Below are 27335 nucleotides of genomic sequence, written 5' to 3' on the forward strand. Positions count from 1 at the left end.
CTGGAGGGCGAGGGGAGGAGGGAGGAGGGAGGAGGGGAGGGGGGAGGGGAGGGGAGGGGAGGGGGGGGAGGGAGGGAGGGAGGAGGGAGGGAGGGAGGGAGGGGAGGGGAGGGAGGGGAGGGGAGGGAGGGGGTGGGAATGGGGTGGGGTGGGAGGGGAGGGGAGGGAGGGAGGGGAGGGAGGGGAGGGGAGGGGAGGGAGGGGAATGGGGTGGGAATGGGGTGGGAATGGGAAATGACTGGGATGGGAACTGGGATGGGACTGGGAATGGGAACAGGACTGGGAGGGAACTGGGATGGGAACTGGGAACTGGGATGGGACTAGGATAGGACTGGGATGGGACTGGGGTGAGAATGGGAATGGGAACTGGGACAGGACTGGGATGGGACTGGAATGGGGACAGGAACAGGAATGGGAACTGGGATGGGACTGGGATGGGGAGGGGATGGAACTGGGATGGGACTGGGATAGGACTGGGATGGGGATAGGAATGGGAATGGGAACTGGGGTAGAACTGGGATGGGGACAGGAACCAGACAGGGAAACAGGATGGGAACTGGGGCATGGGAACTGGGATGGGATGGGGTGGGGTGGGGACGGGAACTGGGACAGGAACAGAAACTGGGATGGGAACCAGAAAGGAGGACGGGGATGGACCTGGAGGGAAACTGGGATGGGGATGAGAACAGGAACCAGAGAGGGGAATGGGGGCAGGAATGGGAACTGGGATGGGAATGGGAATGGGAACGAGGATAGGAAATGGGGACCGGGAACTGGGATGGGAACCGGGCCCAGGAACCCAGAGCAGGAACCAAGAAGCAGGCACAGCCCCAGCCCCGTCCCGTCAGCGGGCAGCCAACGCCTTTATTGACACCATTTGGGGCCCCGCCAGCACCAGGGCTGCTCGGGGGGGTCCCGGAGGGGTCCTGGGGGGTCCCGGGGGGGTCCCGGGGGGCTCGGTCCGTCCATCCATCCATCCATCTGTCCGTCCGTCCGTCCTCACGCGGCCGATCTGAAGGTGCTGAAGTGGGGCCGGGCCGGGGAGGGCGAGCGGGGCTGTGGGGTGGGGGGCTCTGCACCGGGACGGAGGCTGCGGTGAGCAGAGCCCCCCGGGGGGGGCACCCCCAGCGGCCCCATAGCGGCCCCATAGCGGCCCCACAGCGGCCCCATAGCGGCCCCATAGCGACCCCGCTCACCACAGGGGCTCCGAAGACGCGGTTCTCGTAGCAGAGCTCTGCCAAAGGCATGGGGGGGCGTTAATGGGGTGCCCCCGTAGACGGGGCCGTGCTGACCCCGTATGGGGTGCCGTGAGCTGGTGATGGGGTCACTGGTTCTGACATGGTGTGGGGTCACTGGGTCCCGACCCGGTATGGGGTCACTGGGTCCCGACCCGGTATGGGGTCACTGTGAACATTTATGGGGTTAACGGGTCCCAATCCGTTATGGGGTCACTGGGTCCTGACCCAGTATGGGGTCACCAGATCCCCAATCCGTTATGGGGTCACCAGGCCCTGACCCAGTATGGGGTCACTGGTTCCCAATCTGGTATGGGGTCATCAGGCCCTGACCCAGTATGGGGTCACTGGTTCCCAACCCGGTATGGGGTCACTGGGTCCTGACCCAATATGGGGTCACCAGGCCCCAACCCGTTATGGGGTCACTGGTCCCCGACCCTTTTGGGGTCACCGGGCCCCAACCCATTATGGGGTCACTGGGTCCCCAATCCATTATGGGGTCACCAGGCCCCAACCCTTTTGGGTCACTGGTCCCCGACCCTTTTGGGGTCACCGGGCCCCAACCCGTTATGGGGTCACCGGTCCCCGACCCTTTTGGGGTCACGGTTTCCCTCCCCGTTGGGGTGCCGGTGCCCTACCCGTTGTGGGGGTACCCCGTCTCGGTCCAGCACGTCTCCGTGTGCCTGCAAAACAAACCCCATGGCAGCCCCGGGGGGGCATTTCGGGACGGGAGGAGGCTGTGGGGTGGGGGCTGCCTGGGGTGGGGGGGGGTCCAAATGCTGCCCCCCACCCCTCGGCACCCCCCCCGCGCCCCCCACCTCGCTCACCTCGCCGCCCGCCGCCGTCCGGCCCTGGCTGCCGGGGAAGAAAAGGGGCTTTGTAGGGCGGCGGGGAGCCCCCCGGGGACCCCCACCCCAAAATCCAGACCCCCCCCCGCCCCCCCCCAGCACCTCGCCACGCCGCCGCCGCCGCCACCGCCGCCAGCACCAGGACGGCCGCGCTCAGCACCACCGCGAGCAGCCAGGGCCGAGCTAAAGGGGAAGGCAGGGACGGGGCTGGGGGGGGACCTGCCGCGACCCCCGGGGGGTGGGGGAAACGGGGAGACCCCCCCCGTGTCCCCATAGCCCCCCCGTGTCCCCGTAACCCCCCCATATCCCTATAACCCCCCCCGTGTCCTTATAACCCCCCGTGTCCCCATAACCCCCCCATGTCCCTATAACCTCCCCGTGTCCCCATAGCCTCCCCGTGTCCCTATAACCCCCCTGTGTACCCGTAACCCCCCCCGTGTTCCCCCCATGTCCCTATAACCCCCCCATGTCCCCATAGCCCCCCCCGTGTCCCTATAACGCCCCCGTGTTCCTGTAGCCCCCCCATGACCCCATAACCCCCCCCTGTCCCTGTAGCCCCCCCCTGTGTCCCCATAACCCCCTCATGTCCCCATAACACCCCCTTGTCCCCATAGCCCCCCCCGTGTCCCCATAGTCCCCCCGTGCCCCTATAAGCCCCCCTGTGCCCCTATAACCCCCCCGTCCCCGTACCTCCCAGCTGCGCCGCCGAGGTGGGCACAGGAGGAGGCGTGGGCATGAAGTTGGGGATGCAGGCGGCGTCCTCCGAGGCTGCAGGTTTTGGGGACAAATGTGGCGGTTTTGGGGCCAAACACGGCAATTTTGGGGCCAAATGTGGCAGTTTCGGGGCTGAACGCGGTGGTTTGGGGGCCAAACTTGGCAATTTTAGGGCCAAACGCGGTGGTTTTGGAGTCAAACACAGCCGTTTTGGGGCTGAATGCAGCGGGTTTCGGGTCAAATGTGGCAGTTTTGGGGCTGAATATGGCAATTTTGGGGCTGAACGTGGCAGTTTCAGGGCTGAACGCGGGAGTTTTGGGGTCAAATGTGATGGTTTTGGGGCTCAACACAGCAATTTTGGGGCCCAACGTGGTGATTTAGGGGGCAGAACATGGCCATTTTGGGGGCCCAACGCGGTGATTTTGGGGCCAAACAGGGCGTTTTGGGGGCCAAACGTGGCGATTTCGGGGTTGAACGCGGCGGTTTCGGGGCCAAACATGCCAATTTTGGGTCCGAACGCGGCGATTTCATCCCCAGCCTCGCACCATTCACCACGATCTCGGCGCTGAGCTCCGACACCTGCCAGGCGCTGCCGTTGTAGCTCCGGTACCGGCACCGGTAGCACCGGGCCCCTTCCGCGGCCTCGTTTAGGACGAAATCCACCTTATTTTGGCCCGGGGGGGCCGTGAGGCTCTGCAGCGGCCCCGTGGTGCCGGTGCCGAGGAGCTCGAAGGTGCTGCCGGCGAAGCGCCGCGGGGCGAAGCAGCTGATCCGCGCCGCGCCGGACACGAGGCCGAGCGGGGCCGGGGCGAGCTGGGGGGCTGCCACGGCTCCTGGGGGGGCACCGGGATGGTTCAGGGGGGCTCCCAGCCCGGCCTTAGGCTTTTTTTTGGGGGGCTATGGGGGTGACGTACCTGCCACCAGGAGGAGAAGCTTCAGCCTCGTCCTCATCCTCCTCCCGCGGGGCCTGGCACGCACCGGCCCCGCGGGGTCGGGTTTTTGCTCAAGAGCGAGTTTCATCACTCAGGAAGGAAATGACAGAGCAGGGATTGGGCTTTGGCTTCGCCCCGTTGCACAAAGAGGCGTTTTTTCGACCCAAATCCACCCCAACCCCAAAAAAAAAAAAAGATTTTATTTCCACCCCAAAAAACCCAAAATCCCGGCCACATCCTGCGCGCAACGGGGTCACGGCGTGCGATATCGCCGGGCTCGCTGCCGAATTATCGCAACGGGGCGAGGGGGGGCAAACCCCCAAAATCCCCTCCTGGGCCCCCCAAAACCTGCTCCAGCCCCCCCCCAGCTGCCCCAGGACCCCCAGAACCTCACCGGGATGCCCAGAACTGCCCCAGGGCCTCCCGAATGTGCCCCCCGGGCCTTTCGGACCTGCCCCGGCACCTCCCAGGGCTGGGCCAGGGCCCCCACAACTGCCCCAGGGCTCCAGGTTCTGCCCCAGGGGCCCCCAAACCTGCCCCAGGGGTCTCGTATCTGCCCCAGGGGTCTCAAACCTGCCTCATGGGTCCCCAAAATCTGCCCCAGGGCCTCCCAAATCTGCCCCAGGAGCCTTGAAACCTGCCCCGAGTGTCCCCAGAACAGCCCCAGGGGTCTCATATCTGCCCAAGAGGCCCCAAAATCTGCCCCAGGACCCCAAAACCTGCCCCAGAAGCCCCTAAATTTGCCCCAGGGGTCTCAAACCTGCCCCAGGATCCACAAATTTGCCCCAGGGGCCCCCAAAATCTGCCCCAGGGGTCTCACATCTGCCCCAGGGGCCCCCAGGTTTGCTCCAGGGGGTCTCAAACCTGCCCCAGCCCCTCCCAATCTGCCCCATTTACCCCAAACGCGCCCCCCCAAACTGCCCCCGCCCTCCCCACCCCGCCGCGCGGGGCATTGTGGGGCCCCGCCCTGCCCTAAGAGCCCCCCGGAGGGGCGGGGCCAGGCCCCTACGAGGGGGCGGGTGCAGCTCGGGGCGGCCCAGCCAATGAGAACCCGGGCCGCCGCGCGCCGGCAGCGAGCGACCAATGGGAGCGCGCCGCGGCCGCCGCGAGGCCCGCTCCCACCCCTCCGGCCCCGCCCCCTCCCACCCGCGGGCGGCCGCGGCGCCGCCTGCAGGCCCCGCCCCCCGCCTCCCGCCGCGCGGCGCCGCTCCCGCCTCAGGCACCGCCGCGGCCACCCCCTGCGCTGAGGGGGGCGGGGCCCGCCTTAAAGGCGCAGGGCGGCGCAAGATGGCGGCCCCCTGGCTGTGGCTGCTGAGCCTGGCGGCCTGGGCCCGGCCGGGCTCCGCGCTGTCGCCGCCGCCCCCGGACGCGGAGGTGACGTTCGTGCTGCCCGCGGGGCGCCGCGAGTGCTTCTACCAGGGGGCGCCCGGCAACGCCTCCATGGAGGCCGAGTACCAGGTGCCGGGGGGCGGGGCCGCGGCCGGGAGCGGAGGGGGCGTGGCTTGAGGGATGGGGGCGTGGTTTGTACCAGAGGGGGGCGGGGCTTGTGGGAGGGGGAGGGGCTCTACCGGCAGGGGGCGGGGCTTGTGTGAGGGGGCGGGGTCGGTACCGGAGTGGGCGGGGCCTGGGTCGGAGGCACCGGGAGGGGACCGGGGTCGGTACCGGAGAGGGGCGGGGTTTGTGCGAGGGGGCGGAGCCTGGGTCGGTGACATCGGGAGGGGACCGGGGCCGGTACCGGGGCCGTACCGGGGTGGGGGGGCACCCCCAGGCCCCGTACCGGGAGCACCGCCGGGACCCGCAGCCCACGGGGACGAGGCACCGGGAGGGTCCCGGTGACGCTGGGTGGGGCGCGGGGGGGAACGGGCCCGGCACCGGAGCAGAAGGAGGAACCGGAGGCGGGGGGGGGGGTCCCGGTGTCTCTGCAGGTGATCGGCGGCGCGGGGCTGGACGTGGATTTCTCCCTGGAGAGCCCCTCGGGGCTGCTGCTGGTCAGCGAGCACCGCAAGTCGGACGGCGTCCACACGTGAGAGCGGCACCGGCGGCACCGGCAGCACCGGCACCGACAGCACCGGCCCCGCGCTCAGCCCCCTTTTCCCCCCCTGTCCCCGCAGCGTGGAGCCCACGGAGGCGGGCGACTACAAGCTGTGCTTCGACAACTCCTTCAGCACCATCTCGGAGAAGCTCGTCTTCTTCGAGCTCATCTTCGACAGCGCCCAGGACGACGCCGACGCCGCCGACGCCTGGCTGGAGGCAGCGGAGCCCGAGGACCTGCTGGACGTCAAGATCGAGGACATCAAGGTGCGGGGGGACTGGGGGGGGCACAGGATTTTGGGGAGCCGAGTGAAGGCGTTTTGCTCTTTTTTCTGTTTTTTTTTCGTTTGTTTGTTTTTTTTGTGTGTTTTTTTTTTGTATTTTTTGTTTTTTGTTTGTTTGTTTTTGTTTTGTTCTGTTTTTGTTTTTTGTTTTTGTTCTGTTTTTTTTTTTGTTTTTTTTTGTGTTTTTTTTTGTTTTTATATTTTTTGTTTGTTTTTTTTTGTGTTTTTTGTTTTTTGTTTGTTTTTTTTCTGTTTTGTTTTGTTTGTTGTATTTTTTGTATTTTTTGTTTGTTTTGTTTTTGTTTTGTTGTCATTGTTGTTTTTTGTTTTGTTTGTTTTTTGTTTCTTTTTTGTGTTTCTTTTTTGTTTTCTGTTTTTTTTGTTTTTGTTTTGTTTTTGTTTTGTTTTTTTGTGTTTTTTGTATTTTTTTGTATTTTTTTGTATTTTTTTGTTTTTTGTTTTGTTTTTGTTTTGTTGTCATTGCTGTTTTTTGCTTTTTGTATTTTTTTGTTTTGTTTTGTTTTGTTTTGTTTTTTTTGTAATTTTTTTTGTGGTTGCAGGAATCCATCGAGACCATGCGGAGCCGGCTGGAGAGGAGCATCCAGATGCAGGCGCTGCTGCGAGCCTTCGAGGCGCGGGACCGCAACCTGCAGGAGAGCAACCTGGGCAGGGTCAACTTCTGGTCGGCCGTCAACCTGGGGGTCCTGGTGCTGGTGGCCTTCCTGCAGGTCTACCTGCTCAAGAGCCTCTTCGAGGACAAGCGGGCCGTGCGGACGTAGCGGGGGGGGCGCCGGGATGTGCCCCCCTGCTCCGTAAATTGCTGCTTTTCCTCTTTTCCCCCCCGTAATGATTAAAATCGGCTTTGTAGCCCGGTGTCGCGGCTGGTTTGGGGTTGGGGGGGGTCGAGTGCACGGGGCACGGCCGCAGCTCCGCGCTCAGTGCTGTTTTTTTCATCTCTGCACCCCTGGGGGCTGGATCCCCAAAAAAAAAGCCCCCCCGGAAATGTTTCTGAGGCACAGGAGCTCCCATTCCCCAAGCTGGATGATGGAATTGGGGGTTAAACAGGCAAATTGGGGAGTTCGACGCTGACTTCAGGGCACCCCTTGACTCCAGACCCTAAAAGCCCCCCCTTCAGACCCCAAATGCCCCTGGGGGGCCCCAAAAGCCCCTTCTGGACCCCAAAAATCCCCTTCAGAGCCCCCCAAACCCCCCCAAGAGGTGACAGAAACCACCAGGAAGCGCCGGAGCCTTTCACCCTTTTTTTTCCCTTTATTTCTTTTCTTTCGTGTTCGTTTTTTTTTGTTTTTGTTTTTTCTTTGTTTTTTTTTTTTAGTTTATTAATAGGGTACAGAACGGAGGCACTTACACGGCGGCAAACAGAAGGGACAGGAGGGAAGCGTGCTGCTCTTTTATTTTTTTTTAGGGCTGGGGGGGGGGTAAAAAAAGCCCCCGAGCCGCTGGCGACGCTGGGGGGGGGGGGGGCAGCCGAGCACCCCCCGAAAAGCTCTGCCCCGCCAGCGCGGCAGGCTGGGGGGGGTCGGGACCCTCACCTGGGGGGGGCCCGGACCCCTGAGACCCCCCCGTTAAGGCAGCTGGTGCTGCAGCCCCATCTCCGTGCCCCCCCCCCCTCCCCCAAACCCCCGGGGGCGGTGTTTTTAAAAAAACCTACTTCTTTTTTTTTTTTTTTTTTTTTTTTTGCGTTTTTTTTGCTGTTTTTATACAATCCGTACAGTCCGTAGAAATATTTACATCCTCCGCTCCCAGCCGCGGGGAAAGGCACCGTTGGCGGGGTGGGGGGGGACACCGCCACGGCTCCGGGGGGGGCTCTGCACGTTTTTGGGGCTCCCCCCCCCTCCTCGGGCCTCCCCCCGGGCTTTGGGGCTCGGCGTTAACGAGGTGACTTCGTTAACGAACCGCTCCCGGCCTGGGTTCCCCTGGAGAAATTTTCCTGGAAGCTCTAAAAAAAAAACCACAAAACCAGGAGATAAAAAGGCTACGGGGCACCAGCCATCGGCTCCCGGGAGTTTTGGGGGAGAAAACTGCAATTCGCTAAGTTTTATATATAATATATTAATACAAAAATTCTGGGGGGAGGAGGAGGAGGAGGAGGAAGGCAGGAGTCTGCTCAGCCTCGGCTCGCCCGTCCCCACCTCGCACATCGGACGCTGGGGGGGTCGTGGGGGGGCGTTTCTGACCGAAAAAGTGCAATATTCGCCCCCCCCAGAAAACCAGAATCCTCCCCGTTTCGGTGGCCGGGGCGGAAGCGCTCTGCTGAGCCGACGGCGGGTGGGGGGGGGTGAAAAAAATCGAGAGATGAGACGCGGGGGGGGGAAGGGGAGGCCCGGGGGGGCCCCCCCCCCCCCAACCCCTTTTTTTCTTCTTCCCCGGTGGCCCCCCCAATTTGGGGGGGGGTTAATCGAGGAGCGAGGGCTCGGCGGGGCGGATGATGGTGGGCCGGTTCGGCGCCGCCGGGGGTCTCCTGCTGCGGAGAGAAGGGGACAGGGGGGGTGTGGGGACGGGGGGGGCACAGCGAGGGGTCCCCCAGACGAGGAGGGGACCCCGGGGGGGGTCAAGGAGGGTGTGGGACCCCCCCCCCCCCAAATTGAGGCCGGGGGCTTACCTGGGCACGCCGGGGGGGATGCCGGGGGGGACGCGTGCCGGCCGCGAGGGGATCTGGGGGGGGGCTGAGAAGGGGTCGTGGGGGGCAGCGAAGACGTTTTGGGGTCCGGGGCGAGAGGGGATGGGGGGGGCCGTGAAGGGGGACGGCCCCCCCCCCCCCCGCGGGGACGGGGATGAGCGGCGGGCCCGGCGTCGGGCCCCGCACGGCCGGGGGTCGGCCCGGGGGGAGCACGGCCGAGACGGGGCGGCGCTGAGGTGGGGGGCTGCGGGGGGGGCACGGTGAGGGTCGGGGGGGGTGCAGTGTGCTGCGGACACCCCCCCAGACCCCGCTGAGCCCCCCAGAATCCTGCTGAGAGCCCCAGAACCCCTCCAGACCCCCCCAGAACCCAGCTGAGCCACTCTGAAACCCCCTCAGGACCCCCCCCAAACCCCCACTGAGCCCCCCAGAACTGCCCCAGGACCCCTCCAGAACCCCCCCCACACCTGCTGAGCCCCCCAGAACCCTGCTGAGGCCCCCCAGAACCCCCCTGAACCTCCCCAGACCTCCCAGAACCCCACTGAGCCCCCCCGAACCCCCCAGGACCCCCCTAGAACCCCACTGAGCCCCCCAGAAGTCCCCCAGAACCCCCCCAAGCCGCCCCTGGACCCCCCAATAGTCCTCCAGAACCCCACTGAGCCCCCCCAAACCCCCCAGAGCCCCCCCAGAACCCCTCTAGAACCACCCCAGAACCCCTCCAGTGCCCCCCCAGGACCCCCCCAGAAGTCCCCAAGCTCCCCCTGGACTCCCCAGAAGTCCCCCGGAACCCCCCTAAAACCCTGCTGAGCCCCCCCAGAACCGCCCCAGGACCCTCCCAAACCCCCCAGAGCCCCCCCAGAACCCCTCCAGAACTCCCCAGGACCCCCCAGAACCCCACTGAGCCCCCCCCAAAACCCCCAGAGCCCCCACAATAGTCCTCCAGAACTCCCCAGGACCCCCCAGGAGCCTTCCAGAACCCCCCAGGGCCCCCCAGGACCCTTCCCCAACCCCCCCCAGCCCCCCACCTGTGCCCGCTGCCGGTCTGCAGCCAGGTGTCGTCCACGGGGGGGGGCACGGGGGTGGACACGGTGCTGGTGCTGATGTCTCCGATGATGCCCAGCGCCTCCTTCAGCGCGTGGTACATGCGCAGCATCTCGTCCCGCCGCTGCGCCTGCTCCGCCGACTCCTCCATCAGGCTGCCCTGGTCGGCCGACGAGTACAGGTAGGCCAGCAGCTCCGAGTGGATGAAGTCCTTGGTCTGCCGGGGAAAGGGAAAACGGGGGGGGGGGGGGGGATGAAGCGGCCCCCGAAAAGGGCTCGGGGGGTTTGGGGTCACTGGGACGAGGGGAGGGCGGCAGCACGGGGTGGGCCGGCGGCACCGGTTTGGGAGAATTGAGGGAAAAAAACCCAAGAACCCAAACACCTCCTTGGCCTTTGCTCAAACCCTAAATATCCCCAGTTGGAAGGGACCCTTAGGGATCACCCAGCCCAAATCCTAGAGTCCTAAATACCCCCAGTTGGGAGGGGATGAGGTGAATGTGGCCCCTCGGGGCTTGCAGGGCGCACCGGTGGCCCCATTTTGTGAGAATTGAGGGAAAAAACCCCAAGAACCCAAACAGCTCATCGGCCTTTGCTCAAATCCTAAATATCCCGAACTGGAAGGGACCCAGCCCAAATCCTAGAGTCCTAAATATCCCCAGCTGGGAGGGGATGAGGTGAAGGTGACCCCTCGGGGCTTGCAGGGCGCACCGGTGGCCCCATTTTGTGAGAATTGAGGGAAAAAACCCCAAGAACCCAAACAGCTCCGCAGCCTTTGCTCAAATCCTAAACATCCCGAACTGGAAGGGACCCTTAGGGATCACCCAGCCCAGATTCTAGAGTCCTAAATACCCCCAGTTGGGAGGGGATGAGGGGTGGGCAGCCCCTTGGGGCTCGCAGGGTGCGCTGGTGGCCCCACTTTGTGAAAAAACAGAAGGGAAAAATCATTGAGAAATCAAAAACCTCCCCGACCTTTGCCCAAATCCTAAATATCCCGAATTGGAAGCGACCCTTAAGGATCACCAGCCCAAATCCTAGAGCCCTGAATACCCCCATTTGGAAGGGACCCTTCGGGATCACCCGGCCCAACTCCCCGGCTCTCCAAGCACCGCGGCCGGGGGCTCGGCGTGCCCCGAAGTGGGGGGGGGGCTGGGGGCTGATCCCACGGCACCGGGAGCCCCCCCGTTGTCCCCCCCCCGGCTCCCCGCTCACATTATTGATCATGAGGTGCATTATGGTCTTTGGCATGAGGTCGCGGATGGACTTGTTGATGATGCCCACGTAGGAGTCGACGAGGTTGCGGATGGTCTCCACCTGGCGCTCCAGCTGGGGGTCCATGGAGAAGGTGTTCTCCTGGGCGCCGTCCTCGTTCTCCGTCTGTTTTGGGGGGGTGGGATTAAGGGGGGGGCACCGGCACCCTCTTGTCCCCCCACCCCACGACCTCTTCCCACCCTAAACGGTGGCTTTGGGGGGAAAAATTAGGATTTGGGAGCAAAAGGAGCGCGTCCCGCGGCAGGATCCTGGCGACGCCGCAGCATTTTGGGGGTCTTGTGGGGGTTTTGGGGTCCTGGGGGGGGCAGTAGGGTTTTGGGGGGGTTTTGGGGGGTTTTTGGGGGGTTTACTTGGTCTTTCTCCGGGTAAACGCCCGCCCGGAGGAAGGAGGCCTTCCAGCTGTCCACGTCCTCCTGGGAGTCGCAGGCCAGCTCGATCTGCCGCAGGTCCTTGTAGACGTTCCTGCGGGAAGGAGAGGAGGAGGATGAGCCCCAAATCCCTCCCGAAGACCCCCAAAACCACACAGGAACCCCAAATCCCTCCTGGAGGAACCCAAAACCATTTGGCCTCAGCACCAAGGAGCCCCAACTCCCTCCAGGAGGCCTCCAAAAACCACACGGGAGCCCCAAATCCCTATGGGAGGACCACAAAACCACATGGGAATCCCAAATCCCTCCAACAGGCCCCCAAAACCACGCTGCTTTGGCACAGGGGAGCCCCAAATCCCTCCCGAAGACCCCCAAAACCACACAGGAACCCCAAATCCCTCCTGGAGGACCCCAAAACCACACAACCTTGGCACCAGAGAGCCCAAATCCCTCTGGGAGACCCCCAAAACCACGCTGCTTTGGCACTGGGAAGCCCCAAATCCCTCTGGGAGGCCCCCAAAACCACACAGCCTCAGCACAGGGGATCCCTAAATCCCTCCGGGATCCCCGGGCATAAAATTTCGGCGGCCGCTGCCTCCCCCAGAGCGTTCCCCCCCCCGGCCCGACCTCTGCTCGGTGTTGAAGATGGCGAAGACGTGCTTGGTGGACATGAAGCCCTTCTCCACGTCCCGGATCTTCAGGTTGTCCAGGGGCAGCATGTATTTCTTCTCCTTCTCCTGGAAAAGGAGGGGAAAAAAAAGCAGGGTGAGGGCGTTCGGAGGGGCTCTGCCCCCAAAAGGGACGTCCCGGCCACCCCGATCCTTCCCCTTCTTCGCCTCCTCCGCGATTTGCTGTGAAATCCGCGGGTTTTGGGGGTTTTGGTGGGCTGATTCCCAGGCTGGGTTCGGTGAGGCTTTTGCCACATCAGGAGGGAGCCAAAAAATAAAAGGTTGACCCCCAAAAAGAAGGTCCCTGACCCCAAATGGAGGCTCCCTGACCCCAAATGGAGGCCCCTGACCCCAAAAAGGAGGGTCCCCTAACTGTAAAGGAGGCGCCTAGTCCCCTAGGGGAGGTGCCTGGTCCCAAAAAGAAGGTCCCTGACCCCAAAAGGAGGCTCCCTGACCCCCAAAAGGAAGTCTGTGACCCTTAAAGGAGGCTCCCTGGCCCCAAAAAAGAGGGTCCCGACCCCCAAAAGAAGGCACCTGGTCCCAAATGGAGGTCCTGGACCCCAAAAGGAGGCTCCCTGACCCAGAAGGAGGCGCCTAGTCCCCAAAAAAAGCTCCCTGACCCCAAAAAGGAGGCGCCCAGTCCCAAAAAGAAGCTCCCTGACCCTAAAGGAGGCTCCCCTGACCCTAAAGGAGGCGCCTAGTCCCCAACAGAAGCTCCCTGACCCCAAAAGGAGGCTCCCCTGACCCTAAAGGAGGCGCCTAGTCCCCTAAGGGAGATCCCTGACCCCAAAAAGAAGCTCCCTGACCCCAAATGGAGGTGCCTAGTCCCAAAAAGAAGGTCCCTGACCCCAAAAGGAGGCTCCCCTGACCCCAAACGGAGGTGCCTAGTCCCCTAAGGGAGGCGCCTGGTCCCAAAAAGAAGGTCCCTGACCCCAAATTAAGGCTCCCTGACCCCAAACGGAGGCGCCTAGTCCCCAAAAGAAGCTCCCAGACCCCAAAAAGCTGCGCCCCCATCCCCGGGGGTGCCCGTGGAGGTGCCGTGTCCCCCCCCCCACCCCGTGGCCCCCTACCTCCTCGTCCTTGTACCAGGACAGGGACTCTGCGGTCAGCACGAACCAGTACTCCTTGGAGCCGCCCTTCATGATGCTGATGTTGTTGATGGTCAGCCAGCCCCGACGGATCACCTGCGGGCACACAGGGCGGGGGGCAGCACCGGGGGCGTCCCGAGGAGCCCCCCCCCCCAAGGGACGGGAGCTTCGGGAGGATTAAAGCACCAAAATCCCGAAGTTTTCACCCAAATCCGCCTTATTCCCCTCAAAACGCCCTCGCCGCATGGCCCAAGCGTCGCTGCTGGCATCCCGAAGCTGGACCCCAGACTCATTTAGGGGCTAACGAGCCCCCCCCCGGGCTCATTTAGGGGCTAACGAGCCCCCCCCTAGCTAATTTAGAGCTTAATGAGCCCCCCCCAAGCTCATTAGAGGCTAACGAGCCCCAGCAGCCTCCCTTCCCCCCCCCACCCCCTCCACACCAATTTTGGGGATAAACCAGGGGATTTCTCCTCCATATTCCCAGTTCCCCCCCCCCCACCAATTTTGGGGATAAACCAGGGGATTTCTCCCCCATATTCCTATTTTTTACACCGTGGGGTTGAGCCCTCACCCCCCCCCCTCCTTTGGGGTCCCCCCGCTGAGCACCCCAATTCCTGGAGAGTTTTGGGTGTTTTTTTTTTTTTGGGGGGGGGGTCCCAGCCTCGCCATAGCCCCTGCCCCCCTGGATCGCCCCGTGCCCCCCCCCAATTTGCAGGGTTAGTGCCTCCAGCCGGGTTAGTGGGGGGGTGGGGGGGGGAAAAAGCGTGCCATGGGGGGGGGGGCAACGAAGGCTGGGGGCTGAGCAGAGAGGAGCTGGACGGAGTTCGGCACGGTTTGGGGGGAAAAATGGGAATTTTGGGGATGGGGAGGGGATGGGGAAGGGGAGGGGGGGGCCGTGCCAAAATCCTGGGGGGGGGGCGCACACAGAAGTGGTTTTCTTGGCAAGGGGAGGGAGGAGGCGGGGGGGCGGCAGGGAGAGGGCTCTGCCCGCTGAGTGGCTCCGAGCACCCGTTTGGGTCTAAAAACCATCGGTTTGGCTTTAAAAAAATCACGATTTTGGTTTTCAAAAGCATCGGTTTGGTTCTGAAAACCGTTGCTTTGGCTTTAAAACTCATCGGTTTGGCTTTAAAAAGCCTTGGTTTGGTTCTAAAAACCATCAGTTGGGTTCTAAAACCCATCAGTTTGGTTTTAAAAAGCAGCGTTTTGGTTCTAAAACCATCGGTTTGGTTTTAAAAACCATCGGTTTGGTTCTAAAAAACATCAGTTTGGTTTTAAAAAGCACCGTTTTGGCTCTAAAAGCCATCAATTTGGCTTTATAAACCATCGGTTTGGTTCTAAAAACCATCAGTTTGGTTCCAAAAAGCACCATTTTGGCTTTAAAAACCATCAAATTGCACAGCCCACGCTCGGGGTTGATTTTTTTGGGGGCTCACCCCCCCGGCCAGCTGCCCCCGTTGGGGTGCTGGGGTCCGAATCAGAAGCCTCGAGCCCTTCCTTGTGCCCCCCCGTGGGCTCAGCCTCCTGGGGGGGCAGGATCGGGCCCGGGGGGGGCTCCCTGCGTTTTACAGGAGGTGCTGGGAGGAAATGGAAGCCTGCAAAGATTTGGGGAGGGGGCCAGGGGGGTCGAGGCTGCTTCCATTTCCTCCACCCTAAACCCCAAAAGCAGGGGCCGGGACCCCCCCCCTGCCGCCTGCTGCCCCCACCCCGGAGGGAAAAGCTCACCCAGAGGACGGGGAAACTTCTCCCTCGGGGGGGATCCCAGCCCCCTGCCCCCCCCCCCCAAAAAAGTGAGCACGCTGGAGGAGAAGCTCTTTGGTGGCCGAATAACGGGCCCGAGGGGTTCCCCAAATTATGGGAAAAAAAGCCCAAAAAAGGCAGCTCTGAGCCCAAATCCGTGCCCAAAAAGCGGGTGGGGGGGGGATGACACCTCCCTCCCCGGGGACCCGATGGAGGGGGGAGCGCGGCCACGGGGCAATTTCCCCCCTCCAGCCTCCTACTGGCGGGGGGGGCACCCCAAAAATCCCAAATTTTTCAGCCTCCTGCTCCCCTTTCCCCCCCCCTCGAGGTGTGGGGGCGACGGGGCCGGGATGAATTCCCCCCTCCGAGGGGCTCCAGGGTTTTTTTGGTTTTGTTTTTGTTTTTTGGGGGGGGTCCTGCCCTGCTCCTGCCTCCGGCGTGCTCGGTTTTGGGGTGCGAGGGGCTCGGGGCTGGGGGGGGGGGGGGGGGGCGATTCCTGGCCGTGGTCTACCAGTACTACCAGTCCACACGGGTACTTACCAGTATCTCCCCCTTGGGGCGTGCAAAATTAAGGGGGGAAATGTAAAAAGAAAAGCAAAAAAAAAAACACAAAAGCAGGACGAGGAGGAGACAGAGGGGAGAGAAAAAGTGAGGGGGGGGGGAGGAGAGCAGGAGGCACGGAAATGGGAGGAAAAAAGCAAAAAACAGCGAGAGAAAACCAGTTACATGCTATTAATTAACATTTTCACAGCGTTAATCACTCGCCGCCGTCTATTCCGACCCAGAGGCGACCTCTGCATGACGTCCTGCCAGGCCTAGGACCATGCAAGGGGGGGCTCCCAGGCCCTCTCCATCCCCCCCCCCGACCCCCCAAAAACCTCCATCCCCACCTCCAAACCTCGTGGGGGTCCCGGGGGGGCCGTACCTGGTTGGGGACCGCTCGCTTCTTGTTGGTCTGCGTGTTCCTCTGCTGGGCGCTGGGGGTGAAAGAAAAAAAAGGGGGGGGGGGGAATTGGAAATTTAGGAGGGGAGGGGGACGGTGCCCAGACACCCCCCGGGGCCGCGCGCCCCCCAGCCGGGCTGCCAGGAGTGCTGGAAGGAAGAGCTGAGGTGGTTTTTTTGCCCCCCCCCCCTCCCCATGCCCTGGGAATTAGGGCCAGCAATTTGAGGAGCCCCCCCCCCGGAGCTGCGGTGCCAAGCAGGGTGGGGGGGGGCACTTGTTTTTGGGGTGGATTTGCTTCCTTCCAGTCCTTCTCTCCGGGCAGGCGGGCGGCGTCCGACCCCGAGGGGCGCGGGGGTGGGAAAGTGTTAAACAGAGGGCAGAAAGCCCCAAAAAAAATCCCGGGGGGGGGCCCCCACCAAGCAGCACGCCACCTCTCCACCTCCTGGCGGCCCCCCCACCCCAAAGCGGGGACCAAAAAGCCGCGTGCCTGCGGGGGGGGGGCGCTACCTGTACCTGTCTCTCCTGAGCACCCACGGGGCCGCGGGGGGCGAGGCGAATAGGCAGGAGGGGAGGGGTGGGGGGGGGAACAAAATTCGGGAGAACCGTTAGAAATCGCTCAAAAGCACCTGGGGGGGGTGGCAGCACCCCCGGGGGGCTTCCCTGGCCTGGGGGGGGGAGCTGGGGTTTGTCCTGGGGGGCCCTAAAAAGCCCCCTCCTGGGGGTGAGCCCCCGGCCTCGCGCTCCGGGTGGGAGCTCGGCGCATGCAGGGTCGTCATGCTGCTGCTGCTAATGCTGCTGCTAATTAATGATGCTGCTAATTACGCCGCTAATTACGCTGCGGGTACCCACCCTGTCGCCAAGTGCTGCTCAGTGTAACAGCTGGGGAGAGGGAGAGGTTCGGAGGAGTCCGGAGCGAGAGAGAGAAAGAGACAGCGAGGTGGGGAGAGGAGCAAAAAGAGAGGTTGGGGGGGGGGAGGAGGAGGAGGAGGAGGGGAGGAAGGCACCCAGGGGTGAGGGGGGAGACGGGAAGGGAGAGGAGGGGGGAAAAATGAGAGAAAAATAAGAGGTGGGGGGGAAGAGAAGATGGGGAGGGGGCTCCTGGGGCGCGAGGGGTGGCTCCGGCCCCGCGGGGGGATGCTGCTGGGAGGAAGAGGAGGAAGGACGGGAGGAAGGCTGGGGACAGAGAGACAGGGACAGACTGACGGATGGGGACAGCCCCCTCCTCGTGGCCCTGCAGCCCTGGGATGGCTCCGAGGGCCGAGCTCGATGCCCTCGGGGCCCCCCCTCTGCTCCCCCCGGGGTCACCGGGAGCCTCCTCGCCTTCCCCCGCAGGGCGAGCGGCCCTAAAATTACCTGAATTCACCCCAAAACCCCCCCACGAGCAGCCCCGAAGTGCTTCCGAGGCTGAACTTTAACCTCGGGGTGATAAAGGGGAAGGTGAAAGGCGGCGGGGGGGCTCCGTGCCCCCACAGGCTGCAGGGGGAGCGGGGATTTGGGGCTGCAGCACAAACCCCACAGCCCCCAAACCCCCGGAGAGCCCCCCAGGGGGGGGTTTTGGTGAATTCAAATGGGGCTGGGGGGGGGTCGCCTGCTGCTCGTTGCCCCCCGCCGGGCGCCGCGGCGTCGCCACTCACTTGGCGAAGCCGATGAAGTCCTCGTGGTTGGTGTTGATGTAGGACAGCTCGATGTCGATCAGCAGCAGGATCTGGGGGGACATCCCCGGTTAGGAGCCCCCCCCGGGATCTGGCTGCCGCCACAGGGGGCTTTGGGGTCGCCAGAGGGGGCTTTGGGGTCACCAGAGGGGGCTTTGGGGTCGCGAGGAGGAGCCTTGGGGTCACCAGAGGGGGCTTTGGGGTCATGACAAGGAGCTTTGGGGTTTCAAGGGGGAGCCTTGGGGTTGTGAGGGAGCTTTGGGGTCACAACAGGGAGCTTTGGGGTAGCAAGAGGGGGCCTTGGGATCACGAGAGGGAGCTTTGGGATCACCAGAAGCAGCCCTGGGATCACCAGAGGGGGCTTTGGGGTTGCCAGGGGGAGCCTTGGGGTTGTGAGGGAGCTTTGGGGTCACGAGGAGGAGCCTTGGGGTCACCAGAGGGGGCTTTGGGGTGGCGAGGGGCCGCGCTCACCTGGTCCTTGGTCTTGCCCTCGCGCTCCCTGATGTGCGTGGTGACGATCCGCTCCGTCTCCTCCCGCAGCCGGGGGTAGGAGCCGAGCTGGAAGGGAAGGGAGGGATCGAGGAGGAGGAGGAGGAGGAGGAAGCAGCTGCTGAGCCCCCCCTCCTCTTCCCCTAATTCCTGGGGGGCTGCGGCAGCAGAGGAATGGGGGGGGGGGAAATTTCCTGGAGGGGGAAACGCCCTCGGGACCCTCGGAGCTGCCCCGGGCTCGCCAGTAATTAAATATGGGAGCCTTTCCCCCAAACTTTGGGGTAATTAACGCTTCTGAGAGAGGATGTCAGCGCTGGGGGGGGCGCCTCAGGACGTGGGATGGTGCTCGTTAGCAGGCAGCTCGTTAATTGCAGGCAGGGAGCTGCAGGAGGTGTCCCCAAGGATCGATCGAGCCCTGGGCGCATCCCCAGAGGCAGCGATTTGACACCGGGAGGGATCGAAAAACTCCACGGCGGGAGAGAATTCGGGCTGCAGGTCGTTTTTGGGGGGAAACCTTGCGGATTGGGGGGGTCGTGGGGCAGCCAGCCCCGGCCCCTACCTTGCTGGTGCACTGCCTGACCGTGTTGATGAGCTCCTGGATCACCAGGTCGACGCATTTCAGGCAGGGCTCCTTCAGCTTCACCACCTGCTTCTTCACGATGGCCTCGAACGCCAGGTCCGGGGTGAAGAGCCCGGTCCTACATGGGGTGGGGGGGACACCGGGGGGCAGGGGGAGGAAAAAAAAGGGGCTGTGAGGTCCTCAGGCCGCATCCTGATGAGGCTCAGCGCCGGGGAGCGGCTCCCTGCCCCCTTTTCCACCCCATGTCAGGCAGCAGAGGGTTGGGGTGGGTTTAGGATTAATTAGAATTAGTGCTCCTAATCCTAAACCCCTGGGATGAGGGGGAGGGCGCGGCGAGGAGCTGAGGAGCTGCCTTTTTGGGGGGGGTTTGGGGGGTTGGATGTGCCCCAAGTGGTCCCTGGGGAGGAGGGGAAGCTCTGGATTCCTGCTCTCCTTCCAAATTTCGAGGCTGAAGCACGCCAGGAGGGCTGGTGCCCCCCCAAAATCCCCTCCTGGGTCCGCACCCAGGCCAGGAGGGCACCCGAACGGGACAACTCTTCCCCTCTGGGGGGGGTTTCAGCTCCCTGCCCTCCCCTCCAGCTCCTTTATTCCCCAGAAACGGGAAGAAAAACGGAGATTTCAGCAGCCAAACCCGGGGAAGGCTCCGAGGGGGCACCGAGGGGGCTCCGAGGGGGCACCCACACCCCCTGGATTTTTTGGGGACCCCCCCCCAACACCTGCCTGACGCCGTGGATGTTCTTGATGGCGTAGCTGATCTCCCTCCTCAGGTCCTTCTCGTCGAACTCCATCTGGGCAGGAGGGGAGCCGCGGTCAGCAGCGCGTCGGGCGCCCCTGGGAGCCTCCCCCTGCGCCCCAGCGAGGGGCCGCCGCTCGCGGTTTTACCTTCACCAGCTCGAAAGGGAACCTCTCGTGGAAGATGCGGTTGATTCGGGCACCCCCCGACAGCTCGAGGGTGTCCACCTGGTCTCCAGAGCCCTCGATGCGCTTCTCGAAGTCCACGCCGAACTGCTGCACCATCCTGCGGGGGCATGAGGGCTCCAGATGAGCAGAAACCCACAGAAACCCGAGAAAAACCCAGAGAAACCCCCGTAACCCCACAGAAACTCCCCAGAACCCCAGAGAAATCCCCAGAACCCCCACAGAAACCCCACAGATCCCCTCCAGAACCCCACAGAAACCCCATAATCCCCAGAAACCCGTCCAGAATCCCACAGAACCTCTCCAGAACCCCGCAGTACCCCACAGAAACCCCACAGAACCCCAGAGAAATCCCATAGAAACCCCACAGATCCCCTCCAGAACCCCACAGATCCCCCACAGCTCCCCTCCAGCCACCCCAAGCTCCCCAAACCCCGCCTGGCTGTGGGCCCAGCAGCAGAATCCATCTCCAGCTGTGTTTTGGGGAGTGGGCGGGCGGGGTGGGGAGCACACAAATCTCCCCTTTTTACCCCAAAACGCCGCTTCTCCAGGCAATTCCCTGAAAGGAGCCCTGCCCGAGGAGCCGAGCCGATTTATTGTGGGGGCAGCGCTGGGGAGGAGGGGGGGGGACTCACTGCAGCAGAGCTTTGGTTTTGCGCGTGGGGTCGTCGGGCCGAAAGTTCTTGTACTCCTCCACCTCCTTCTCCAGGGACAGCAGCTGGCTCTGCAGCTTGCTGCGCAGCGAGGGCAGCGTCTCCCGGATGTGGTTGGTCAGTTGCTAGGGGAAAAAATCAAAATTTAACCCCAAAAAATACATCCAGCCACCTGCCTCCACCTCCTTCTGCTCCAAATTGAGGTGGGGACGGCGACACCACAAAACGCCCCGAGGGAGCGCGGCGTTTCCTCCGGAGGGACGGAAAGCAGCCCCGGGGGAGGCGGGGAGCCCCCCGGCAGCCCCCCATTTTAGGGGGGAGAAGCCCACCCACCTGGTTGAGGACCTTCTGCAGGTGGGGGGTGCCCATGCGGTCGGCCATGTGCCGGTAAGCGGGGTGGGAGAGGAAGAATTTGCGCTCGGCCGCCAGCGCCGCCCGGATGTCCTTCTTGCCGTCGATGTCCTTCTGGCTCCGGTTGACCACGCCGATGTAGCCTGGGGGGGACCCACGATGGGCAGAGCCGGCCCCTTTTTGTTCCTGGAGCATCTTCGGGGCCCCCCCCGGCGCTTTTTGGGCTCGTTTGGAAGTGGGGAGTGAGGTGGGGGGGGTGTTTTTTTTTTGGGGGGGTTCCTCGTACCTCTGCGCAGGGGCAGCAGTTTGTTCTCCAGCACGTCCCGGGCGTCCGTGCCTTCGTCCATCAGGTCCAGCTTGGTGATCACGCCGATCGTCCGCAAGCCTGGGGCAGCCAAAAAAGATTAATTGATTAATGGATTGATCAATGAGTTGATCAGTTGATCAATGGATTGATCGATGAATTGATCGATGGCATCGCCCAAAGGGATTGATCAATGGTATCGCACAAAGGAACTGATCAATGGTATCTTGATCAATGATATTTCCCAAAGGAATCGATCAATATTGCCTAAAGGAATCGATCAATGGTATCGCCCAAAATAATTGATCGATGGTATTGCCCAAACGAATGTTATCGCCCAAAGGAATCAATCAGTGTTATCAAACAAAGGAATTGATCAATGGTATCCCACAAAGGGATTGATCAATGATATCTTGATCAATGGTATCGCCCAAAGGAATTGATCAGTATTACACAAAGGGATTGATTGATGTTATCACCCAAAGGGATCAATCAATGGCATCAAACAAAGGGATTGATCAGTGGTATCACAAAGGAATTGATCAATGGTATCTTGATCAATGGTATTGCCCAAAGGCACTGATCAATATCACCCAAAGGAATCGATCAATGGCATCGCACGGATCTCAGCAGAGAGGCAGAGAAATATGGGATTGACGGTGAGGAAGGGGAGCGCTGCCCTTCCTCCCCCCCCGAGGATCTCATCTCTCCTCTCAGAGGGAGAAGGGGCCTCAGGCGGCACCTCCGGCCCCCAAAACTGCCGAAATTCTCCGAGGCTCGGCGGTGTGAGAGCCGGGGGGGGGGACGAGGCCGCCTCACCTTGGGGATCCACCTCTTTGGCCATCTTGAGGGCGTCCGAGTTGGCCAGGTCCATGTTGGCAGGTGTGACGGCGAGGATCAGGCTGCTCTCCCTGCTGATGAACTGCAGGATCATGTCCTTGATCTGGTACTCGATGTCCTGCGGCTGGTCCCCCACCGGCACCTTGGTGATCCCCGGCAGGTCGATCAGCGTCAGGTTCAGCACTGGGGGCAGCGAGAGGGGCGGCTCAGAGCCTGCCGCTGGGGATCTCACCCCAAAAAGCCCTCGGAGACCCTCAGAAGGGAGCCACCTTGCTCAGGAGGTGCCCCACGTCCCCCCAAAAAAACACCCTGGGGGTTGTTTCAGCTCAGCCAGACGCTTGGAGCAGCCGGAGTTTGCTCTCAGGACACGTGCTGGCTTAAATCCCACCGGCAGCATGCACGCAGACAGGTTTTCTCCCAAAAAAAGCCCCATCTGAGACAAAAATCCCCGCTCACCGTGCGGCGAGTAGACGCGGAGGTTGATGGGGATGGGGGAGATGCCTTTGTTGGTGCCCGTCACCCGGTCGGTCTCCGCTTCGATCTCCTGCCGCACCTCGTCGAAGTCAGTGAACTTTTTGGATTTGCAGTGCAAAAACTCAGCATATTCTGGGGGAAAAAAAGGGGAAAAAAATAAATTTGTAGACAGTGTGGGTGGCGTGAGGCTGCCCCGCTGCGTCGGGGACCTCTCAGCACCACGAAGCTGAACCAGAGGCACTGAGGAGGCGCTGAGCCCGGCCCCCAGAACGGCCCTGGGTGTTCCCCCCCTGCTTTTTGGTCCCTGCTGATGGTTTTTAAACGTTTTCCTGGTGATTTTTAAGGGTTTTGTTGCTGGAAGGAAGGGCTGAGGCTCTGGCTGATGAGGCTCCGGGGTGAAAGCCGGGCTCTCCTCCTCGCGGTGGCCCCGTGGAGGGGGGCCGCTCACCAGCCCCTCGCCAAAAAAAAAGCCCACGCTCAAACCAAGCAGAATGGATCCCTAGATGTTCTCTAAAGGCTTTGGGAGAGGTCAAACGAGTGAGAATCGTGCCCAAAACATGCTGGGAGCACTCAAACCGACCAGAATCATCACCAAAATGCTTTGGGAACGCTCAAACAGACCAGAATTATTCCAGAAATGCTCAGGGAATGCCCAAACCAACCAGGATTGTTACCTAAATGTTCTGGACATGCTCAAATGAACCAGAATTATTCCATAAATGCTTGGGGAATGCTCAAACAGACCAGAATTGTTGCCTAAATGCTTTGGGAACGCTCATACAGACCAGAACTGATCCCCAAATACTCTGGGAATGCCCAGACCAACCCGAATTGTTACCTAAATGCTCTGGGTACACTCAAATGGACCAGAATTATTCCATAAATGCTTGGGGAACGCTCACACAAACCAGAGTCGTCACCTAAATGCTCTGGAAATCCTCAAATGAACCAGAACTGAACCCTAAATGCTTTGGGAACACTTGTACAAACCAGAATTGATCCCTAAATGCTCAGGGAATGCTCATACAAACCAGAACCGTTCCCTAAATCCTTTGGGAACGCTCACACGACCCAGAACCGTTCCCCAGACGCTGCTGGGTGCGTTTTGGGCCCCGTCTGCCAGGGGCTGCGCGTACCTGTCTTGGAGAAGATGAGCTGCAGGATGAGAGGCCGCCGGGTGACGATGCCGGAGCCGCGGGGAAGGAAATCCCTGCGGGAAATTAAAGGACACGAGGTCAAACGAGCTCGGGACGCGCCGCTCACCCCCTCCTCCCTCCGCAATCGGGGCTGGAAAGGGCAAAAACGGGGCTCGGACCCCCAAAAAAACCCCAATCCCTTCACCACCAGCAGCTCCCCCCGGGGCTGAGAGCGCAGGAATTTGGGCCGAGGCTCCCCCGGGGTTGCCGTAACCGGGTTCAATTAACCAGGCTCAATTAACCGGGTTAACGAAGTGCCTGCGACCCGCCCCGTGGGTTTATCACTGCTTAACGACTTCCTGCAGGACCGGGAGGACGGGACGGGCCCCGGGAAGGGCGGCTGCCACCGCCGGCTCTATTTCGGTGCCGCTCGCTCGGCCGCGGTTTCGCTCCGATGCCGCACGGCCGCCACTTCCTCCCGGCGAAATCAACCCAAAAAGGCACAAAAAAATAACATTTTGGGGCTGGGGAAGCGTCAGAACGAGGGGCAGAGCACGAAGCATCCTCCAGAGCTGGCCAACACCCCAAAAACGTCGTCTCCCCCATGGGTGGAGGGCTCGCGAGCAGCCTTTGGGTGACTCGGGGGTGTGGGGGGAAGGAAATCCTCGTGGGATGATGCCCTGCGTGGGCACGGAGTGAGGTCAAAGGCGTGCTGGGAGACGTGAGCACGGAGACAAACTCATTTCTGTAGCCATAACGTGTGGTTGTAGATGTAAGAGCGAAGACAAACTCATTGTTGTGGACATAACGTGGCTGTAGACGTAAAAGTGGAGTCAAACAGGTGCTTGTAGACGTAAAACTGAAGTCAAACCTGTGTTTGTAGATGCAGTCGTGAAGACAAACCCATTGCTGTAAACGTAGCAGGTGTTTGTAGGCATAAAAGTGAAGTCCAACAGGTGTTCATAGACATAATTAGCAGACAAACTCATTTCTGGAGACATAATGTGTGTTTGTAGACGTAAAAGCGAAGCCAAACTCATTTCTGTAGATGTAACGCGTGTTCGTAGACATAAAAGTGAAGTCAAGCGGGTGTTTGTAGACGTAAAACTGAAGCCAAACTCGTGTTTGTAGACGTCATTAAAAGACAAACTCATTCCTGTAGACGTAACGGGGGTTTGTAGACATAAAAGAGAAGTCAGAGAGGTGTTTGTAGACGTCAAAGTGAAGTCAAAGAGATGTTTGTGGACGTAATCACGAAGACCAACGCCTTCCTGCAGACACCAGGTGTCTGGGGGTGTAAGATCGAGGCCAACCTCCCGTGTGCAGCCCTAATCCCGACGGCCGAGGTGTTTGCAGCCAGACAAACCCCGCAGGCGTCAGGCACCGAGCGAAGAGTCAACAGCAGAGCCGGATTTTCCCCTTCCTCAACGCCCCGGGACATCGGGGCCGTGTTTTTGGCCCCGCTGGTGCCCCCCCGGTGCCGTATAAAGCCCCATTGAGGCCGTCACAACGGCCCCATTGTCACCGCGGGGTGACATTGTCCTCGTGCTGACGCTCCCAGGGCTCCAGCGGGACGTCGATGGCGTTTGCCACGGCCGCTGGCGGCCTTTCAGCGCGGTGCCTTCGATCCCTGCTCCTCTGCAGAGCGAATCCAGCGCCCGCCGAGGCTCACGGGGTGGTGAGATGAGCTCCGGGCACGCTGAATCCCGGCCCTGACGCGGGTTCGGAGCTGTGGAATTCGTCTCCCGGCTCCTTTTTGGGTTTTTTGGGCAGCGAGGCAGCTCCCCCGAATCCTTCCCCTGTACCACGGGCGGCAGCGGTTCTGCAAACGGCTCCAAAATGCCCGGCTGCGGGGCGAAAATCCAGGCTGGAGGGGCCAGCGCCGTCCGCTCACCTCCTGCTGGAGCAGAGGGGGCTGTTTGGGTGGAATTGTCCCCGTTTCTGCACTGGAAAACTCGTGTTTTTCACCCGGCTGCCTTCCCTTCTCTTTTATTTCTTGCTTCCAAAGCGCAGGGCAGCACAGGAGCTCGGTGCGAGGAGCCTGAAGCGTGGAGGGAGCTCAGAGCCCCTGCGGTTCGTGGCCCTGATGCCTCATGGCCGTCCTGGGGGAATCTCAGAGCGCTCCCAGGAGAGATTTCACCGCAGGATTCCTCCATCCATCCCCTGACGAGCTCTGGCCCTCCTTATTTCGCTCCCCAACACCTTCATTCCCTCGTTATTCCACCCCAGGATGGTCTCCGTCCCTCGTTATTCCACCCCTCGTTACTCCATCCCCCAGTCCTTCTCCTCCTCCTTTACTGGAGGAGGAGGCGCTGCCACGCCAAGGACACCAGGACCCCACCCCGGCCACAATTACCCCCTCATTACCACGGTCATTAACACGGGCGCATCGTTAGCGCCACCGGGACGCGCCCGGTCACAAAACCAGCCCGGGATGGAGGGCAAAGGGGAAAGAAAAAGGCAGGAAAACGTGAACCAAAACCAGGCAGAAGCGGGGAAAACTCGCACGGAGCCTTCGTGGACCCGTTTCCCACCCGGGACGGGTGCTGAGGGGGTGTCAGTGCCGCAGTCACGGGGCCAAAAAGCCCCAGAAAGTCCCCAAAAGCTCCTAAAAAGCCCCAAAAATGTTGGAAAAAGGCGTTTGGCTTCTGGTGTGGAGCGAAGCTGCGGCTGGTGGTCGGTGGATGGTGGCAGGACGGGACGAGGACGGTGTCGGGACGGGATGAGGGCGGTGATGGAGTCCGGAGGGTGATGAAGATGAGGATGATGATGAGGATGATGATGATGACGATGAAGATGAGGATGAGGATGAGGAGGGCGCCAGGCCGGAATCGCGGCGCAGGAAGCCGCCCATTGTTAACGCTGCGGCCTCCAGCCCTCGAGCGAGCAGGAGGGGGCCCAAAACCGGGGGGGGAGGCTGAAAATATGGGGGTGGGGGCCCCAAAACTGAGGGTGGGGGTGCCAAAAACAACCAAGGAGGCCCCAAAAAATACAGGGAGTCCGAAAACCGGGAGGGGGGGGCAAAAAACAGGGGTGGGGGCCCCAAACCTGAGGGTGGGGACCCCAAAAACCAGCAAGGAGGCCCCAAAGCTGGGCGGGGGGCTCAAAACCGGGGGGAGGACCCCAGAATGGAGGGGGAGGACCCCAAAACGTGGGGAGGACCCCAAAAAACGGGGGGGGAGGGGCTGGGTGGGGCCGGGCCCTATCGGGCGGGCGCAGGGCCCCAACGGGGGGGGGGCCGGGGGGGCCCCGCCGCTATCGGCCCGCCCGCAGGCCTCCCCCAAACCCCCGCCTTTGGAGGTTCCGTATTCACAAAGCGCCCCTACGCCAGCGCCGCGCTGCCCCGCCCCGCGCCCTACGCCGGCGGCGTAAGGAGCCGCGTAGCGCGCCGCGCACTTTGCGTAGGGCGCCGCGCACCTTGCGTAGGGCTCCGCAGGCGCCGCGCCGCGCGCTGCGCGCTTTGCGTAGGGCGCCGCGCACTTTGCGCAGGGCGCCGCGCAACTTGCGTAGCGCTCCCCGCACTTTGCGCAGGGCGCCCCGCGGGCCCCGTCCGCGATTCACGAAGCGCTTTTACGCCGTTTCCGCGGCCGCCGCCGGCCCGGCGCTCACCGGCCTACGAAGTTCTCGAGCACCGAGCTCTTGCCCGCGCTCTGCCCGCCCACCACGGCGATCTGCGGCAGGTCGAGGTGGCAGCTCTGCCCGATGGAGCTGAAGGCGTCCTGCAGCTTGTTGACCAGCGGGATCAGCTCCTCCATGCCGCGGTTCCCCATGGCGGCGGGGCGGCGGCGGCGGCCCGACTTCCCCTCCGCGGCTCCTCATCCGGCACTTGGCGGCGCGCCCCGCCCCGCCGCGCTCGGCCCGCGCCGCTATTGGGCGAGCCGGCTGTCAGTCAGAGCCAGGAGGCGGCGGGAGTGGCTCGGCGAGCTGTCACTCAGAGGGGAAGGTGCCGCGCCCCGGTTCTCGCCGCTCATTGGCCGTCCGGCGCGCCGCTCAGGATCGGCAGCCAATAAGAGACGGAGTTAGGCCGTCAGCTGAGGCGAGGCGCTGCTCCTCCCGCCCCCTTACTCCCGCCTCTCGCTCCCGCCACCCCATTGGCGAAAACGGCTGCCCATCCATCCAGCTAGCGAATCGCCGCCTGCCAGTCC

The 27335-nt window shown here is 62.2% G+C and overlaps 5 protein-coding genes and 2 long non-coding RNA genes across 13 annotated transcripts in view; 3 read left to right on the forward strand and 4 right to left on the reverse strand.

Moving 5' to 3' along the window:
- The window catches only part of CARM1 (coactivator associated arginine methyltransferase 1), a gene marked incomplete at its 5' end in the record, with an annotated part of 6967 nt that extends 5797 nt beyond the window's left edge, over positions 1-1170 (reverse strand). The window contains 1 exon segment of the mRNA XM_084501599.1: positions 1004-1170. Coding sequence (XP_084357725.1) covers positions 1004-1170 — 167 coding nt within the window.
- The window catches only part of QTRT1 (queuine tRNA-ribosyltransferase catalytic subunit 1), a 72957-nt gene that overhangs the window by 40970 nt on the left and 4652 nt on the right, over positions 1-27335 (forward strand). The gene's annotated exons all lie outside the window — the stretch shown is intronic.
- LOC311425742 (uncharacterized protein) lies at positions 1731-4610 on the reverse strand. 4 transcript variants are annotated; one of them, XM_084501726.1, is made up of 6 exons: positions 3712-4610; positions 3343-3630; positions 2774-2851; positions 2186-2266; positions 2063-2090; positions 1855-1918 (listed from the first exon to the last, which is right to left on the reverse strand). In XM_084501726.1, exons 1-6 carry the CDS (start codon positions 3815-3817, stop codon positions 1870-1872), a joined length of 630 nt encoding a protein of 209 aa, XP_084357852.1. In that variant the 5' UTR covers positions 3818-4610; the 3' UTR covers positions 1855-1869. The 4 variants fall into 4 exon arrangements, with proteins under 4 accessions (XP_084357853.1, XP_084357851.1, XP_084357852.1 ...); XM_084501725.1 differs by lacking the exon at positions 2063-2090 and having other exon boundaries at positions 1733-1918; XM_084501728.1 differs by lacking the exon at positions 2186-2266.
- TMED1 (transmembrane p24 trafficking protein 1) lies at positions 4937-6911 on the forward strand. The gene is made up of 4 exons (XM_084501724.1): positions 4937-5187; positions 5655-5752; positions 5841-6027; positions 6605-6911. Exons 1-4 carry the CDS (start codon positions 5017-5019, stop codon positions 6821-6823), a joined length of 675 nt encoding a protein of 224 aa, XP_084357850.1. The 5' UTR covers positions 4937-5016; the 3' UTR covers positions 6824-6911.
- DNM2 (dynamin 2) lies at positions 7291-27012 on the reverse strand. Of its 4 annotated transcripts, none has more exons than XM_084501717.1 (21): positions 26800-27012; positions 23191-23264; positions 22037-22186; positions 21560-21763; positions 20723-20821; positions 20419-20579; positions 20068-20210; positions 19397-19532; positions 19235-19302; positions 18494-18632; positions 17917-18003; positions 17428-17498; positions 15776-15827; positions 15391-15402; positions 13096-13209; positions 11985-12094; positions 11340-11451; positions 10930-11094; positions 9705-9937; positions 8665-8926; positions 7291-8523 (listed from the first exon to the last, which is right to left on the reverse strand). In XM_084501717.1, the coding sequence occupies exons 1-21, from the start codon at positions 26958-26960 to the stop codon at positions 8170-8172; spliced, it is 2907 nt and encodes a 968-aa protein (XP_084357843.1). In that variant the 5' UTR covers positions 26961-27012; the 3' UTR covers positions 7291-8169. The 4 variants fall into 4 exon arrangements, with proteins under 4 accessions (XP_084357843.1, XP_084357842.1, XP_084357844.1 ...); XM_084501716.1 differs by having other exon boundaries at positions 7291-8526; XM_084501718.1 differs by lacking the exon at positions 15391-15402 and having other exon boundaries at positions 7291-8526.
- LOC311425745 lies at positions 14372-14576 on the reverse strand. Its single transcript, XR_014686415.1, has 2 exons — positions 14518-14576; positions 14372-14487 (listed from the first exon to the last, which is right to left on the reverse strand). It is a non-coding gene; the product is annotated as an uncharacterized lncRNA (long non-coding RNA).
- On the forward strand, positions 24058-25759 carry LOC311425743. Its single transcript, XR_014686413.1, has 2 exons — positions 24058-24234; positions 24267-25759. It is a non-coding gene; the product is annotated as an uncharacterized lncRNA (long non-coding RNA).

Source organism: Aythya ferina (assembly GCF_964211825.1).
Source record: "Aythya ferina genome assembly, chromosome: 33".
Taxonomy (NCBI): Eukaryota; Metazoa; Chordata; class Aves; order Anseriformes; family Anatidae; genus Aythya; species Aythya ferina.

Bases quoted from the DNA above. Each gene is read 5' to 3' on its own strand.
- TMED1 (XM_084501724.1), top strand. From the start codon at position 5,017: ATGGCGGCCCCCTGGCTGTGGCTGCTGAGCCTGGCGGCCTGGGCCCGG. The intron at 5,188-5,654 runs GTGCCGGGGGGC...GTGTCTCTGCAG, and splicing joins CCATGGAGGCCGAGTACCAG to GTGATCGGCGGCGCGGGGCT. The intron at 6,028-6,604 runs GTGCGGGGGGAC...TTGTGGTTGCAG, and splicing joins TCAAGATCGAGGACATCAAG to GAATCCATCGAGACCATGCG.
- LOC311425742 (XM_084501725.1), bottom strand. From the start codon at position 3,817: ATGAAACTCGCTCTTGAGCAAAAACCCGACCCCGCGGGGCCGGTGCGT. The intron at 3,631-3,711 runs GTACGTCACCCC...GTGCCCCCCCAG, and splicing joins GCTTCTCCTCCTGGTGGCAG to GAGCCGTGGCAGCCCCCCAG. The intron at 2,267-2,773 runs GTACGGGGACGG...CTTCCCCTTTAG, and splicing joins CTCGGCGGCGCAGCTGGGAG to CTCGGCCCTGGCTGCTCGCG.
- DNM2 (XM_084501716.1), bottom strand. From the start codon at position 26,960: ATGGGGAACCGCGGCATGGAGGAGCTGATCCCGCTGGTCAACAAGCTG. The intron at 19,303-19,396 runs GTAAAACCGCGA...CCTCCTGCCCAG, and splicing joins TCCCTTTCGAGCTGGTGAAG to ATGGAGTTCGACGAGAAGGA. The intron at 15,828-17,427 runs GTGAGTGGCGAC...TTTCACCCCCAG, and splicing joins GACTTCATCGGCTTCGCCAA to CGCCCAGCAGAGGAACACGC.